At 35.6% G+C, this 16,535-nt stretch overlaps 1 protein-coding gene across 1 annotated transcript; it reads left to right on the top strand.

Moving 5' to 3' along the window:
- The first annotated feature begins 1,138 nt into the window (after window positions 1–1,138).
- Window positions 1,139–15,777, top strand: LOC139814615 (uncharacterized). Its single transcript, XM_071781022.1, has 2 exons — window positions 1,139–1,446; window positions 13,652–15,777. The coding sequence occupies exon 2, from the start codon at window positions 13,662–13,664 to the stop codon at window positions 14,604–14,606; it is 945 nt and encodes a 314-aa protein (XP_071637123.1). The 5' UTR covers window positions 1,139–1,446; window positions 13,652–13,661; the 3' UTR covers window positions 14,607–15,777.
- The last annotated feature ends 758 nt before the right edge of the window (window positions 15,778–16,535 follow it).

Below are 16,535 nucleotides of genomic sequence, written 5' to 3'. Positions count from 1 at the left end.
GTTAATAACTGTTAATTATTCACTGACGTAGTAAAAGTTACGTATTTGGTTTCCACACTTTAAGTTTATTTTTGTATTTCATTTATTTATTAAACTGATTAAATTTTGCACTCCTTCTTGAAAGTATTTTACATGTTCAAAATAAAATAATATAAGCAGCAGATAAAAGCGTGGTCGTTAGCCTCTCTATGCCACTCTACGTGCCACTATACGCATTGTAAAATAGATCGTGTACAGTAGCAATAGCGGTACCTATTGATATAGCGAGAATGCGGAGAAAGTCAATACTGAGATCAAGGAGTATCAAGTAAAGGCACAATATCGAAGACTTCACGATGATTAATCACGAAAAGAAAACTAAATTGGTTCGAACGAGGTAACGAGCCAATGAATGAAAAGGTACCCGCTGATCTGCTGACGATGCGAGCGATAAAATAAAAAACTTACATTATGTAAATCTGATGTATATTTGAACATAAAATGTATAAAGCTTAGAGTTTAGAGAGAAAAAAAACGTGAAAATTGTGCGGATTTCTTCGAGAGGAACGGCCTTGAATTGTACTCCTCAAGATTGTTCCTTACCGCTTTATTATCTTGACACGATAGGCGTGTCAAAATGGGATTCTTCCGAGGATTCTTCCTTTCCTTTCAAAAGGGATTAACATTAAGAGCAAAGCAATTAAAACGAATCTCACAATTAGGCTATTTAGTGAAAAGAAAAAGGATAGGGAGCTAAACACAACAAGCTAATAGTATAATTATGAATTAATAAATATATTTTACGCGTACACACACACGCGCGCGCACGTATACGTCAAATTGACGAAAGGAGAGCGAGTTGTCGAGAAACCGTCAAGAGGATTCGGCGGGGTGGTGGATTCATTGGTAAAACAATTCAACGGCAGCTCGTATACGGGCCTGCGATCATTACGGACGCATGATCAAGAGCAAAAGTGTCATGAAGAGTGAAGATGCGCCAGGAAGAGTGAAGCGTCGAAAGAGGTGTGAACGCGAACGAAAGTGTGCCGTTCGTATACGCCGACGTGCGTGTCGTCCTGTTCTAGGGGGGAGACGTGAGACTCTCCTCGGACCCCAAGAAGCGTCCGAGTAGCGTGTGCTCTCGGGGTACAACGTTTGCCTCAGTGGGGGCAGCGACATAAGTACAGACGATCTTAAGAAAAGCCCCACATTCTGATAGCAGATCGCAGACCCACGGAGTCGGTGAACTTGTGCGATACAATTTGTGCGACACCCTGCGAGTAGCCCCGCGCGCTCAGCTGTCCGAAAGGCGTTGGGATCGGGAGAGAGAGAGAGAGAGAGGAGGGTCAGGGCGCTCGAATGTATCTTGGAAAGGGCTGCTGCATCCGCGAACGAAAGGAAGAGACGTTTGGGACGGACCTTCGCGTTATCCATCGTATCGTTTTGCCTGCGAGACTCGCATACGCGGTGAGTAACGCGCGTGAGTTTCTTTCGCAATTTCTCGAATGTGAATTTCGAAACGAAACGATTGTGCTCTGAAACGCACGATCATGATGCTTAATTGCGGGGTAATTGCGCGGAAATTTCGTGAAATTGGGATCACGCGGATCACCTCGATCGAAATACGCGATGCGGATTTTTTAACGTGGCGTAAAAAATAATATAATAGAAAAGTAATGGGAAGAAAATAAGATCGCGAGATAGATGAAAGCTTTTAAACGAGAGCTCGCGGAAAGAGGAAACGCTTTAAATACACGCTTAAATAATTTGACGAATCTTAAACTCCGATTTAAATATATTTATTTATCTTACAAGCATCAGTTTATAATTTGTTAACTGAAATGTCTGTGTGATCTGTGTCACCCTCAGACTGACAGTCGACCAAATCATAGACTGGTTGCTTCGATCGCACGCGAGTCTGGCTCATGCAATTTTTAACAAAGTCCAAGATTGTTATCTGTGACATACACCGATTATTTATGTCATTATTTAATTCATTTAAATATGTCAATGGATTATCCGAAAGGAAGGACATGATCGAGTATACAAAAACAATAATTTAACAGCTAAACTTAAAATTAGACTGTTAAATTCGTAGTGTTAAGTTATATTTATTTATTTGAGTCATTTTTAACCATTTTTATAGGTTGCCATTACTCCTACTAAAAAAAAAGGAAAAATATGTCGTTAATTTAATTAAATCAATGGAGTTAAAATAATACTTTTTTGTGTTAAAATAATAAATTTTGATACACATGGTATGACCAATAACAAGGTATTGGTTTAAATTTCATCCTTTTAATATTTAACAGCGTGTAACGTTTCAAGTGAGACTCATTAAAGCTTTTATTACATATTACATCACTATAATCTTCGCGTTTTTATCGTTATAAAAAAAAAGACTTTATCGGCACGATGCCACCCACGCGATTATCCGCGTACAGAAGTTAGTGCGATCACGTACGACCTTTCGCGGGTGATCGCCGCATTAGCGTTATGTCGATCACGATCCCTATCGCCGTTCCATCGATTGGTATTCGCGCAATGTCCATCGATCCGTCCGCACAGCTGGTCGAGCATGGGAAAAGCGCGAAGAATTCTTTTGATTTAAATCAACTTGGCGATCGACATCTCCGCGACGTGTGCCGCTCGCGAATGATAATGAAAAGTCACCTCTTCTCTCGTTGTTTCACTGTCGCTATCATTTGACTCACGATCAACTGTACGCGACACCGTGTATTCGCCGTTTCTATAAGTTTGACCGAATCTAATTATTAACTTTATCACGATGGAATCCGCGACGCTATTATTATTAATATTTAATTCATATTTTAGGTTGCAAGACAACCATAAATTATTCCGTTTCATTTCTTTTTTCAACGCTGCAAGGTAACGTTAGTGTAACGTGACCAATCTGACTGATTAGTCGGACGACTCACCAGTCGACAAAATGATCTCAGATTCTACAGAGTGCTGCAAAAAATGTTAACACTTACATGGAAGTAACATTTTTGGAGAAACAGAACTGATAACATCCAAGATATCACAGTAACAAATGTATTTTGTCTTCGAATACTCTCTCTCCACTTCGTCACTATTGTCAACACATTCTTGGAATCTTCTCCGGGTGGTCTCCAGAGCTCTAAGCCTTCTACATAGCCCTCAATTACTTCCATTTAAGTGTTAACATTTCTTCGAAGCACCCTGCAGTTTGACCTATTGTGTCTTCACTCATGCATTCGCCTAAAATTATTGCCAAGTTATTCCTCGACAATCGTCTCTGCTTCCCTTGCAAATCGTCGTTCTTCACCTATGAGAATAATGCAAAAGCTCACTTTTATTTGCGGACTCGATCGTTCGCTCGTGAGGTGGATCGTAAAAAAACCCGCTCGTGTATCCGAACGATTTTCGCATTCGCTATGCACTGCAACGAAACGGCCAACCGGTTCGGGGGGTTCGGGGATTAGAGTTCTCTAAATTTCACCTCTTAAAGATTCCAAATGTAAATAACTGCGCTCGTAATAAATGGTCAATTTCTTGCGGTAAGCCGCCAAGAGTCAATGGTAGCGGTGGCGCGGAGGAAGGAAGCGCTTCGTGCCTCGAACATATTACTTTGCTGCCGTGTGCAGCATCTGGAAAACGAGGTGTAGATTATTTCGCGATTTATGTACTCTCGAAATTCGACTCGACTATCGAGAACTGTATCTTGACTTTTTTACGCGGAAGTAATTCAATCCGGCGTAATTCACGAAAGGGAAGGGGATATTGTTTTAATTTATTTATCGTAAAGTAATGTCAATTGGGATTACATACGTGCATCAAACAACTTTCTCTGCTTGATACATATATAATCCCAAAATTCATTTTATACGACGATACGTTTCCAGAAATGTGATTTCCTTCTACGAATACTGATTGTGAGAGGCTTGGAAATGAGGTGAAAGTTTTTAGATAGCAGGACATGAGAATAAATTGTATTGATTTTTAAATTGGATGTTACTTCGTGCGGCATTCGTGATATTGAAATCTAGGATAGTAAGATGCGATCCTTGAACTTATAAGAAATACGAGATCTTTAAGAAAGGGAGTGGTGTATAACAAAAAATGTAATTATTTCATGTGGAATGCAAAATGGGAAGTAATTTATTGAAAGTACAAGCTTCGGCAAAGTTTGTGCTTGCGTCATCGATCGAATATAGTTTTTCTTAACAGTTTTTACGTTTTCTTTCGTTCATCAAATGATTTTTTCTCGAGTTAGAGAGTTACCTACGTTTTGATAAATCGCCAACGATTTAGGAAATGAGAAAATGTATATGTGCAATGTATATTGAGGCGAGATGTGAATTTTGAACAAATAAAGATTAACAATTGAAGAAAGTAGAAAAGAAATCGTTCGATATCATAACTTTTGCAAATAATTTTAGGTAATGACGTAACTATTAATAGATTCGGAAGAATTTTGTTTCCATTTTAACTTATGTCTATTACGAGACAGATAAAAGGCTCACAGCAGTAATTTGAAGTAGATAATCCACATATCGTAAGTCTAAACGACTCTTGTAAATGCTACACTTTGATATATAAATATATGCGAATATTAATTTAACAATGTTGCCGCTAATCTAAATTCTCGAATAATTCTATCTTAAAAAACGACATATTTAAAACACATGCACACAAACACAAATCGTTGCTCTATCTAGGTTAATCGATTCGTGCATAAGATCGTTTACAAATATACCGTTGCTTTGTGTCATTAATGTTTTGCGCATCCTTATAAAAAATAATAAATAAAGTTTATCTTCGCAAAAAGATGGGTACTTACGAAGAGGTCAGGATTCTCGCCGAAATAATTAATGAATTGACAATTTGTAATGCCACACAGTAGCAATGATTAATACAAGACTCATCAAATGTCAATTTACGCGCGTCAAAGAAGCATAGTTCGCGTTATATTTGAGAAAATAAAAAAAAATTCTTTTCACAGATTCTTTTTACGAAAGTTCATGCATGAATTCATTTTTTGATTGTATTGGAAGAGTTGGAAAAGATTATTTGGTTTTACAATTAGAAGATTTATCGCGAAAGATGTAACATTATTTACAAACTACTTGGATGAGAAGTAAAAGATGAATGAAAGTATGAAGGTGTGTTAAGATGATTATTGCTTCATGCCGGAATTACAGTTCCGCGCTAAATGGAATAATTCGCTCGTTGGACAGCACTTTTTTTGTTAATGATATGCTTGATAGAAGTTCGTTTTGAGAAAATTATTAGAACGTACACGAACCGACTTGATTTAACTTCCTACTTCACAAAAAATTATATTGCATAAGAATATATATAATAAAAGATTTACTTTTTTTTAAGGTTCAGTTATTAATTGCATACGTTTATAGAGGAAAGTGCACTATTATGAGACAGGATCCAAATATGAGATATGTTAAGCTAAAAGGCCCTATATAGGCACTATCTGTTGATCCCACCATGAAAAAACCCCGCCATCTCATATTAGGATCCTATCTCATAATAGGGCACTTTCCTCTATTAATTTCTATAACATGCAATTAAATGTAAATAAAAAATAAGAATTTTTAAAAAAGAAAAATATTAAGTAAGTTTTTATCTGCTTTCATTGATCATAAATTCACATTTGCATATTGCGATCTGATTTTAGGAAACATGTACATGATTAACTAATGTAAAGACTGACTAATTTGACGAGACCAGCCGCTTCTAATCGCATAATGCGTTCCATATAGTTGTAACAAAATCCATCATTTTATAAAATATCGTTTTATAAAATATTCATCATCGTCTCTCTGTTTTTCTCATTGACCGACTATTGTCGATCTTTTGCTATACAGTTTCCCGTCATCGATACCGAATTAATGCAAAAAACTGGCACTTTATGAGAATTATTGCGAGAGTATAAAGAAAAAGAAAATTTTTTACAATCGCCTAGAAAATGATCGTTATATATAAAGTAACTCACATGAACAATTTAATAAAGTAACATCTTGACTTTGATCCGCAAAGATGTTTGCCTACATGCAATAGCATAGACATTATAAAAGTAGATTTGATCGTAGCAATAACCACAATTGTACAATATTGAGAGCATCACATGCCGCGTGCATTCAGCGATCAAATTTCTCTATAATATTTCAGAAAATTACCTTTCCCCAGACATCATTAATAATACAACTCAATTATGCTTTATTTTGTGAAAGAACCGACAAGAATCGCAAATCTATTGGTAAATGCGAGCGTAATACCGGATGGTTTTAATGCTCTTGATTGTATAGTAACTACATATATAGAGAATAACTTCTTTTGTATAAATTTTTTTATAAGTGGACAATGCAATAATAATATTATAATTATTATTCGAAATAGAATGTACACATTAAATTAGTTTGTATCGTAAAAAAATTAGATACCTATTTCCAGGTTCATGGAATCTCAAGTCGATGTTTCTAACGGGCGATTAGTGCTTACTAAACCGTTATTGTGCGTCAAAATAATTTGTGCAACTAAAATTATTTCAAGTTGGGAAAAGGTACATTCGGGATATGGGTTACGGCGTCGTGATACGTTGGCAATCTCATTATATCGTGAAATTACTTGCAGATCGTGCTGCTAAACTCCGAAATTAACAATCGGGTACTGTTGGCGCGCGGACAATCGGCATTCCTCAAATCTGGGTTTTCTGATGCGATTCGCAGGTAACAATTGCGAACAGTACGGCGAACGATGCGGATTCGCTCGTACTCGATTGTAATCTTGAAAGGAAGCACCTGCAGTCTCGCAAAGTCCTTCGTCGCCTGTCGGTGTAATTATTAGAGAGCCTTGTAAAGTTGCTTATTAGGAGATATCGCCTGTTTAGAATCGCCGTGCGAGCCGAACGGTGATTCTAAATAGGCAATATCGTATCCTTCGTCTCTCTTCTTGGTTTACTTATCTGGGAAAAAAATTTTTTTTATATAGTTTTTTATATAATAAGAGTATATATAATTATATATAAAATATCTCCATATGTTTTTTTTCTCTCTTGTATAAATCTCTGTTTGTGTATATAGAAAAAATAATAAGAAGAATAATTGAAAAATAATTCGAAAAATAACTTTTGTGTGTATTCTTTTTTTACAAAAATTAAATTTGAGATTAGATTTTACAATATTTTATATGTAATCATATTTTATACACAATTATATGAGATATGGATAATTTTTTCTCATTTTTTCAAGCTTTATAAAAAATTTAAAAAAATAATGCAAAAATTATTCTTTTAATTATTTTTAAATTCTTATTATTTTTCTTGTATATACAAATAGAGATTATGTAAGAGAAAGAATTTATATATGATTATATATGAAAAATTTTTTGCCGGGTACAAAAGTGGAAATATTACTGTGTGTAACTACTTTTGTCTAGCGGTAATTAGGTCTGTGGAACACCAGAATACACACATGTACGATATTTATTGTCAGAATAAAAAAGATCCACGTATAATCGAATTTCATAAAAATGATTAATCGGAAGATTATCTCGCTTAACCAAAATCGTTAAAACCGATCTGCACAAAGATCATTGACAGATACGCTTTATGTAGGATACGCACCATGTAGGATATATTGAGAATTTATTGCAAAATAAAAACTTCTTCAATAGCCTATGAATCACCGTACAAGCTTCCGCGCTACATCCTGCGAAATTCCACGCTGTATCGCCATATCGCGCTAAAATCAGTAGCGTAAAATTGGATGATTAAAGAAGCAGCGAATAAGAACGAGTATCTCGTGGTAGCTATCTTTTCTTCCTACGTGTTTTATGTCAAAAAGCGACACGCGTCAATGATGATTTATCCAAATTTATCCAATTATAAAATTGAATCGCCACACCATTGACCTCTTCATTCTCAGTCGTATATGTTTACATTTTCGAGTTTTAGCTGTGAATTTAATCGTCCATTATAAATGCTGATTTATTAGGATGAATTATTTTTACCGTTTGTCACCGACATATTGTAAATAATCTTTCCTCTGGAAAATATTGTGAACAAAATTTTATAATTCTATTAAATCTCTTCAAAAATGAATGATTTTATCGTTCTTAAAAAATTATAACTTTATCAAAAGTTATACGAACAATTAAAATTGTTAAAAAACTGATTTTTTAAAATCATAATTAAAAAAAAGGATCAATCAAAATTTAGCTAGTCGTATCAGAAAATGAATAAAAGAAGATGACTCGAATATGTTGACTCGATATTAAAAGGAACATGATAGATGATTTTGTCCTATGATTTCGTACCTCTCCTTTAAAAAGTAGACGTTTCGAAAACGTGGTAGTCATTCGGCTTCTCGCCGTTACGTTCGCATTTCTCTAGTTACGTGTAGCAAACGATTAAAAGAAAAGAAAAAAAGAAGAAAAGAAAGATCGGGCTACGTGATTTTCACCGGACATAACATCTTCCTTCGCTCGGAGTGAAAAAAATGGCCCCGTTTCCGCTTCGCGGAGTATAGGTGCGATTTAATATGCAATTATTCGGGTCAACAATGGGATCCCCGGCCACGTCCATCACTCGATACCATAACTCTCTCCTTCCGTTGAGATTGAAGGCTGCCGGAGTAAATGGGGGAATCTATTTTGTCAAGAAGCGGAGCGCGAGATATAATGATACAACGCGTAAGGTACGATTGTATACACGGTAACGTTTAGTGACCACTGTCATTGGACGTATTGGCGAACAGTGGCAATTTGACCGGAGTTAATTTCGAGTGGCTATACGTTCCGCCAGAGTAAGCCATGCGTACGCTTCGATAAGTAATCACCGGACGTGTCGGAAGAGACCAGATTCCTCGTCTTACTCCGCGCTAGCGTTCGGTGATTATCTATGAAAACTGCAGTAACAGAAAAATGATACATGTAATAATTCAAGTTTGTCAAAAGTTGGATTCGTTGCTCTACTATATCGGATCGTCTAATGAAAACGGATTAGATAGGAAAAAAAAATAGGTCGGCGCGGGGAAAATAATGAGAAGAAAAAGCTAATCGTAATATGTGACAGAATGCGATAAGTGTTTTCCTGTTTTCTTCTACGTTAGATTATACACAAGCTAAGTGTCTCCAGGTGTCATTGATAGCAAAATGATACGTTCCACTTACCGGCAGCACACGCGATTCTCCGATCAATGTCTTCATTCTAGATTTGTTGGATCTGTCGCATTTTTCTTAATCTTACCGCTCCTAGAGCGACTTTGTAACAAACTGCTGGCAAACGGTGGCTGAACGAATTAAAAATAATCGGTCGCAAATTGTTTATTAACAAGCTATTCGCGAATAGGTCTTCATCGGAAATAAAGCGATTCGCGATCTGTTCGCGACCCGTCCACCAATTCCGATGAAAATCCATTAAATTAAGATAACTACTTTTGTGTCATCTCGATTACGTGCGCGCGTCGTAACGTAATCGTGTGCGTTTTGTGAAACCGAACGTTTGTAATGCTCGTCGTGGTCTCACGTATGCCACGAGAGAAATAACACATTATTATGTAGCACTCACAGTGACACATACCGGTGCTTTGTTTCAGGGAAATAACGGTCCGCACGCGTAACGTACAGTGCGTAATACGAGCGATGAAAAATTAGTATACATTAACGGTATACATTACGTATAACGTATCGAGTTTAGTTCTGGTTATCTTAATTGTATCTGTATTATCCACACATATCATTGGGAAAATAGTCCAGATGGTTGTGGAGAAATGCCTTGTAATTCATAAATGACTCGGTAACATATTTTTATACCGCGTTTTGCGTTTTAATTAATACGTCGGCGTGAATTGAGAGTGTATTAAGCGCGTGATATGATTGCAAATAAAACGAAGCTTCGGTTATGCACCGATGGAAGAAAACGGTATTTAGAAACAATTGCGGAATGCAGCATTCGGATATTATTATGACAATCGTGCTTTATCATATCGCGGTGAAACTTACGGAGTCGATGAAATTCCTTCAATGACGATAACGATTGTCCGCAATGGACGATTCAGCACACTTTAATTGGTAATGGCAGAATTAACAGTTACAGAATTAATAGACCGTTAGACAAATATTTCTTACATCGATGTGGTATATCGCGGTTATATTATTCCTATATAAGAAACTTAAATTTTTATAGACTATTTCAGAAATATTACATTTTATTTTCTTCCAAAATCAGTCTAAAAAAGTTAGCAACTTTTTCAGAGCAGCAACATTAATATATTATTTTTAAACAGTTAAATTTAAGCTTGTAAATTAATTCAATTAAAAATGTAACGTTAAAAGTATAACGTTAAGATATCTAAGTTACCATTACTTGCCATTTCTATTGTACATAATTGGATAACAAAGTAATTATAGTTATATATGTGTAGCATATACAGGAAAAATAATAAGAATTTAAAAAATAACTGAAAGAATAATTTTTTGTATTGTTTCTTTAATAAAAAGTAAAGTTTGAAAAATTATTTCAAATTTATTGTTTAATTTTAATTAAAAACTACAATTTTATTGTTATCATCCGAGTTTGATTATCCGTACAAATAATAATTGGAAAAAAGGTGTTTCGTGACGATATATATAATATTGTTGTGTTGTAAATATACATTCTATTTATGTTTATATGAAATATATGTATAATAATAAATTATGGATTTATTGTTTTACGTTGATGATTAAACGATTTATACCCATAGTCGATAATATCGATATTCTTCAATTATCTGCTGGTAATGTATAATATAATTTATATAACTGCATTCCAACATACAAAATGTAAATAATTTATCCGAGCCAAAATTATGCCTGATAAAGGTTCAATTAAAGGCAATCAGTTCTGGATAAATCTTTGTGTTTATTCAAGTAGCCTCGGTGGATAATTGAAGAATGTTATTATCGACTACCGACATAAAATTTTCGATCGTCGATATAAATGCCTAAATAATTATAGTTTATATGTATATGCGGTAATTTATAATTTATTATTTTTTAGATGCTTCATAAATAAATATACATATTTATGATGCAATAACATCGTGTATTGTTGCGAATCTGCATTTCCTGTAATTATCACCAGCATAGATAATCAAACGCGGATGGAAATAATAGCAGCGCAGTATTTATTAATAAAATCGAATATTGTCATAAATGTACAATCTATAAAAAAACATGAGGATAATAATAAATCGCAAAGACAATATTATATTATAAACTAATCGTTCAAGTTTTGACAATCATGGGAATTTTTACAAGATTATCGGTTCTTAACAGTCTTCTTGTTGATGCTAATGCAAATTAAGTTTACAATCAAGAAACTTGCAAAAACAAATTATGCAAATAAAAAAAAAAGATAACCGGCTATATCAGTAGTCAACGAGCTCCATAATGATGGAGTTATTAAGGCTGCGTGATAAACGTTTATTCACAGACCATCATCAGGTATCATTACACTTGTATTGATTGTATTGATAGTGCTAACATGACCGTTGAAAGAGCTATCATTTTCTCTAAAGCCTTGTGTCCACCATGCTAGAAATCTCGGACGGAGAAAGAATTAACCAATCGCATTGGTCAATTGCCGAATTATTTAAATATGATTGGTCAATTTTTTCTCCGTCCGAGATCTCGGAGAGCGATTTCTAGTATCGTAGGCTTAAATTACGAAGCGACAGATAAGTGTCTGAATAGAAATGACCATTGAACATTGATCGAAAAGGCAGAGAATAAAAGATAAACTGAAGAACGTAAAGAGGAAAGAGGAAGGCTCTGAGATGATGTAATTCAAGATAGCACATCGCATTATTCGATCATAAACGTTTTATGACGTTTTATGAATTATTAACGTATATTTCGTGTTTAGCGAAAGTTTAGTTTAGTTTAAAGTACATAATAACTCGAGGACAAATTTTTCATATATAAAATATATCCATATATGTTTTCTTTCTCTTGTATAATCTCTGCTCGTATATACAAGAAAAATAATAAGAAGAATTAAAAAAATAATTAAAAGGATAATTTTCGCATCTTTTTTTTTATACAAAAAATGAAGTTGCCCGTATATAATCATATATAGATGTTATAATCGTGTATAAAATATAATTATATATAGAATATTGTGTAATCTAATCACACAATTTTACTTTTTGTGAAAGAAACAATATGAAAGTTAATTTTCTAATTATTTTTTTAATTATTCTTCTTATTATTTATATACGAGCAGAGGTACAAGAGAAGGAAGACACGTATGGATATATTTTGTGTACAATTATATATAAAAATTTTTTTCCTGGGAGAGCATACCTACAAGGCACATGAATACTCAAAACATTTTTAGAAAGCGCTTCCTCGTAAAGTCCATGGATAGCCACGGTAGAAAGAAGCAATTAACGTCGTCTCACGATTAGTTGGAACTATTCACCGAGGGGCAAATGTGCGGACGGGTCAATTTCTGCGCGCTCTCGGTCAGCCGACCTTCTGCAAGGTCCTCCCGAGAGTGAGCACGGGAGGACTTCGCGGCTTGGAATGCGTGACTCGACGATTTTATAACCCGCTTTCAATTACCCTTCTTGGTGCTCCTGTTTCGTTCGCCATTGCGCCGCGGGGTAAGGCGAGAGGAAGAGGGGAAATACCGCAACGCGAGCAAAAGGCACGGACCGTCGAAACGCCGGCGACGCGCGTCGTCGCAAACGCGTTTGTATCCTTACCTCCTTTCTTGCCCGCCCACCCTTTTTCTCGCCGCTCCGCACGGGGACGTGATTTATTCGACGTCAGATGTACACGTACAATTCGCGCGCGCAGCCATGAGGAATAAGGAGATCCGATAATGGTGTGCGTATAGCTAGACAGGAAACGCGTCTTTCCTAAAGGACATCCACCCCAACGAGCGGACAATTTGTTTTGGCTCGTTTGCTCGCTCCGTTGAATTCAGAACGAAAAGATGTCCGTGAGACATTTAACTTGCTATGAAGCAGCAGATTTCTTGCTCGCTGAAATAAAACGACTTCTAATGTTATTATAATTACAAGATAATATGTTATCATAACGCTAATGTGACGACTGAATTGGTATTCATTATGTATTCATTGTGTGTTAACAATTTTCTTATAAATGAATTAATTTATTATTTTCCTATAAAACTGCAACATTTGCATTACACGCTTAAAATATTGCCACTGAACGGACATTAAATTTAATTGAATGTTGTAATATTAATTTTTCCACGAAATTTAATACCATTTATTCGATGAAAGCTTTAAATCTATAATTATGTTTCACTTTCAGTAAATTTTTATACACATAATTTAATAAATACATATATATTACCTCAACCAACAATACTAATAAGATATGTTGCTTTTAATAATTTGCAATTGCTAAAGCTTAAAAAAAAAGATAAAGACTTCGGTGTATTATTTGATTAACGAAACAAGAATTATCTAGATACAATAAACAATCTGAAATTAATGCCTCATCCATATCTATGGTTTTCTCGTTCTATTTTATAATAAAAAATACTTATTACAAATTTACAATCGTCTATATCCGGTTTCACAAATACTTTCAAATGCACAGATACATTGACACTATCTGATATCTTTACAAAGGCATGTTTATCCGTTTTCAGACCCCACACGATGGTACTGGTCCTGTTGATACCTATAATCGGATTTGTGGCAGCAAATCCTTTTCCAAACACTCTGAACGACCGCTTAATCCCTCAAGTCCAAAAAGCGCTTTCGCTTTCCACGGAGAATCGTTTGAACACGCTGGATGGCGGTTCGGACAAAAGAAACGAAACGGTGGAAAATATCAAAGAGACTCCATCAACCCCGGAGTATACGGTCCATCATCTCGCAACTTCCGAATCGGAGACACGTGAGAATGAGGCGGATGAGAAACGGGTGCAAGGACGAAAGCACAAAGCTATGTTCGTAGACTATCCTCTGATATCGCATATCTTGCATTACCCGAGGGTGCCCACGTATGAAATCGATTACAACGACAACACCGAGCTGACGACGCAGGATAGATCGTCGGGCGCGTCTAGGAGATACCAAGAGAGCGATATCTTCTACATCCGACTCCCGCCCATTCCATATATGTTCGTACCCGGTCTCGGATACATCTCGCAACCGCCTACGTACCCGGGCGCTTCCCTGAAGCCCCAGATACCCCTCGTGCCGCAACTAGTCCAGCTGCATCAGCAGCTACACGTGAGACCCGCGCGACCTCAGCCGGCCTCTCAGCAGACCGTTAATCCCTTCATCAAACTGCCTATAGACTTCATAAGCAACGGCAAGCCCACCTCCGTCTATCAGTGGCAGAAGAAGCCTGGCAAGAAGCCAACCGACAGTCCCATCACGAACCTGGACAACCTGTCGGCCGACTTCGTGAACAACGGTAAGCCGACCTCTATTTATCAGTGGCAGGCGAATTTCAAGCCGGCAAAGAGGCCGGATGATTCGCTCAACAGCCTCGATATGGGACCCTACACCTTCAATGGCAAGCTGACCAGTATGTATCTGCTCGAATCGGACGACACCACCTCGATGCATCAGGCCATACGACATTCCAATTAGCAAAACGCGCGCACGAGTAAATTTGTCTGATTACGTTGAAAGTTGGGAACAACCACAATACAGAAGGAATTTAATTAATTAATGTCTCTCTCACGAGGCGGACGTAACAAGAGTGACAAGTATTCCGCGAGTTGGCGAGCACATTTAATGTCAGTTTCAACCTTGGCGGGAGCAGCCGAGTGAATCTGACTATAGTGCTGACCAAGCTTATAACAGTATTCGCGATAATAATATTAATATCGAACAATGTTTCAGATTCATGACTGACGTTACATAATATTCATAATTTATATCTTGTACCATCATTATATTAACTCGTCGTATTACCGTAATTATTGAAACCGTAATTACTGAAATCTTGTTGCTCGTTGTACGGAAACATTACAAAATACATGAAAATATGGCATTACAACGTTAGAGTATAATAATGTTAGAAGTTTGTCAAATTGAATGAAGAATTTGATCAGTTGCTCCACATAGGGAATTATTGAAAATTATTTCAAGCAAAAAGGGGGGCATATATTGAGAGTGTAACGCGGTTGTCAATGTTATCCGTTAAGTCATCCGTTTAATGTTCATTAATTAGTAATAGGATATAATATATAATTCATCGAGTGTTTCGGCTCTACTTTGAGCCATCTTCAGCGATGCGGTAGCAAGTCTCTATTTGCTAAAATAATCTCGCGTTTTCGAACGAACCACAGATGAGTGTTTCCAGATTGAATGGTCTAAAAGCAATGTATTTCACACGAAGAGATCCGAGTGAAATTTTGACAAATGATCATAGTCTTATTACTAATTAAAGAACGTTAAACGGACTGATAATCGAGTAGCATTCTCAATGCTCCCTTTTTCGTTCGTTACTTATTTAATTTCACATTATCAGGAGTCCTTAGTTAATTATCTATTTAATTTAAAAATATTATTTCAAGAAAATTATCATATTGGATTGTTATTATTATATTGCATTGTTATTATTATATTGATAATAACTTATTAAACAGAATTAAATAAAGATATCGTGTACTACGTGATTTTGCAAGTATTGTACAATAATACTTTCAATAGTTAATATTTCATGAATATTTTATAAAATGTGCGAGATGTGTAATTTTAAAACATATTTATTTTTTAATTTTATATTTTTAACGTTTTTACTATATATATTATAGATATTATATAATATTGTGTTTTTTAACAAAGTGTGTAAAAGAGATTATATTATTTAAAGCCGTTGTTTCAGTTCGTGTACATTACCGAATATTTATATAATATTTATTGGTCGATGCGGTACTCGTGAGTTTGTAAATATGTGAAATATATGTAAAAATGATTTTAAGAGAGAACGAGAACGCACTATCATTTTTAATCCCGCCCGTAGTGTTCCGACAAAGTGAAAAGGCATATTTCCTACACTTCGTCACTTATAGCACCAAATATTGACTTGGGACATGGGTTTGGTCAGATTGTCTGGACTATATCCTGCCTGGTTGCAAACATGCGCAATTCATTCAGATTAGACGCGTAAGGGGATTCAATATCAAGATTATTTCGATGCGATCTGACTTTGCCATTCCTGCGTGTAAAAATATTACGTCTACGTATGTACATATATGTGTATGGGTAATGTGTGTATCGTGCGCACATAAAATATATGAATGAGAGTTTTACAAGACATAAATACATATTAATATATGTTATTTCAATATTCTGATAATATGTATCACGTTATTTGTCACATTATTTTGATGAACACGGTTTTAAATCATTCTACCTTGAAAGAGACTATTAGCAGTAATGTAACGACGATGTCTATTTGGCAAATACATTATAATTAATGCCTTAATTAAGTAATTAATACTTTACATAAATATACCTGGTAAAATACGGAAATGCAAGTGTGTAGAATCTCGTTGAAATAATATTACA

The sequence above is a fragment of the Temnothorax longispinosus genome, chromosome 6 (genome assembly GCF_030848805.1).
Source record: "Temnothorax longispinosus isolate EJ_2023e chromosome 6, Tlon_JGU_v1, whole genome shotgun sequence".
In the NCBI taxonomy this organism is placed as follows: domain Eukaryota; kingdom Metazoa; phylum Arthropoda; class Insecta; order Hymenoptera; family Formicidae; genus Temnothorax; species Temnothorax longispinosus.
This window is presented reverse-complemented; position numbering and strand designations above follow the sequence as displayed.

Coding starts and splice junctions, on each gene's coding strand:
- LOC139814615 (XM_071781022.1), top strand. CDS start 13,662: ATGGTACTGGTCCTGTTGATACCTATAATCGGATTTGTGGCAGCAAAT.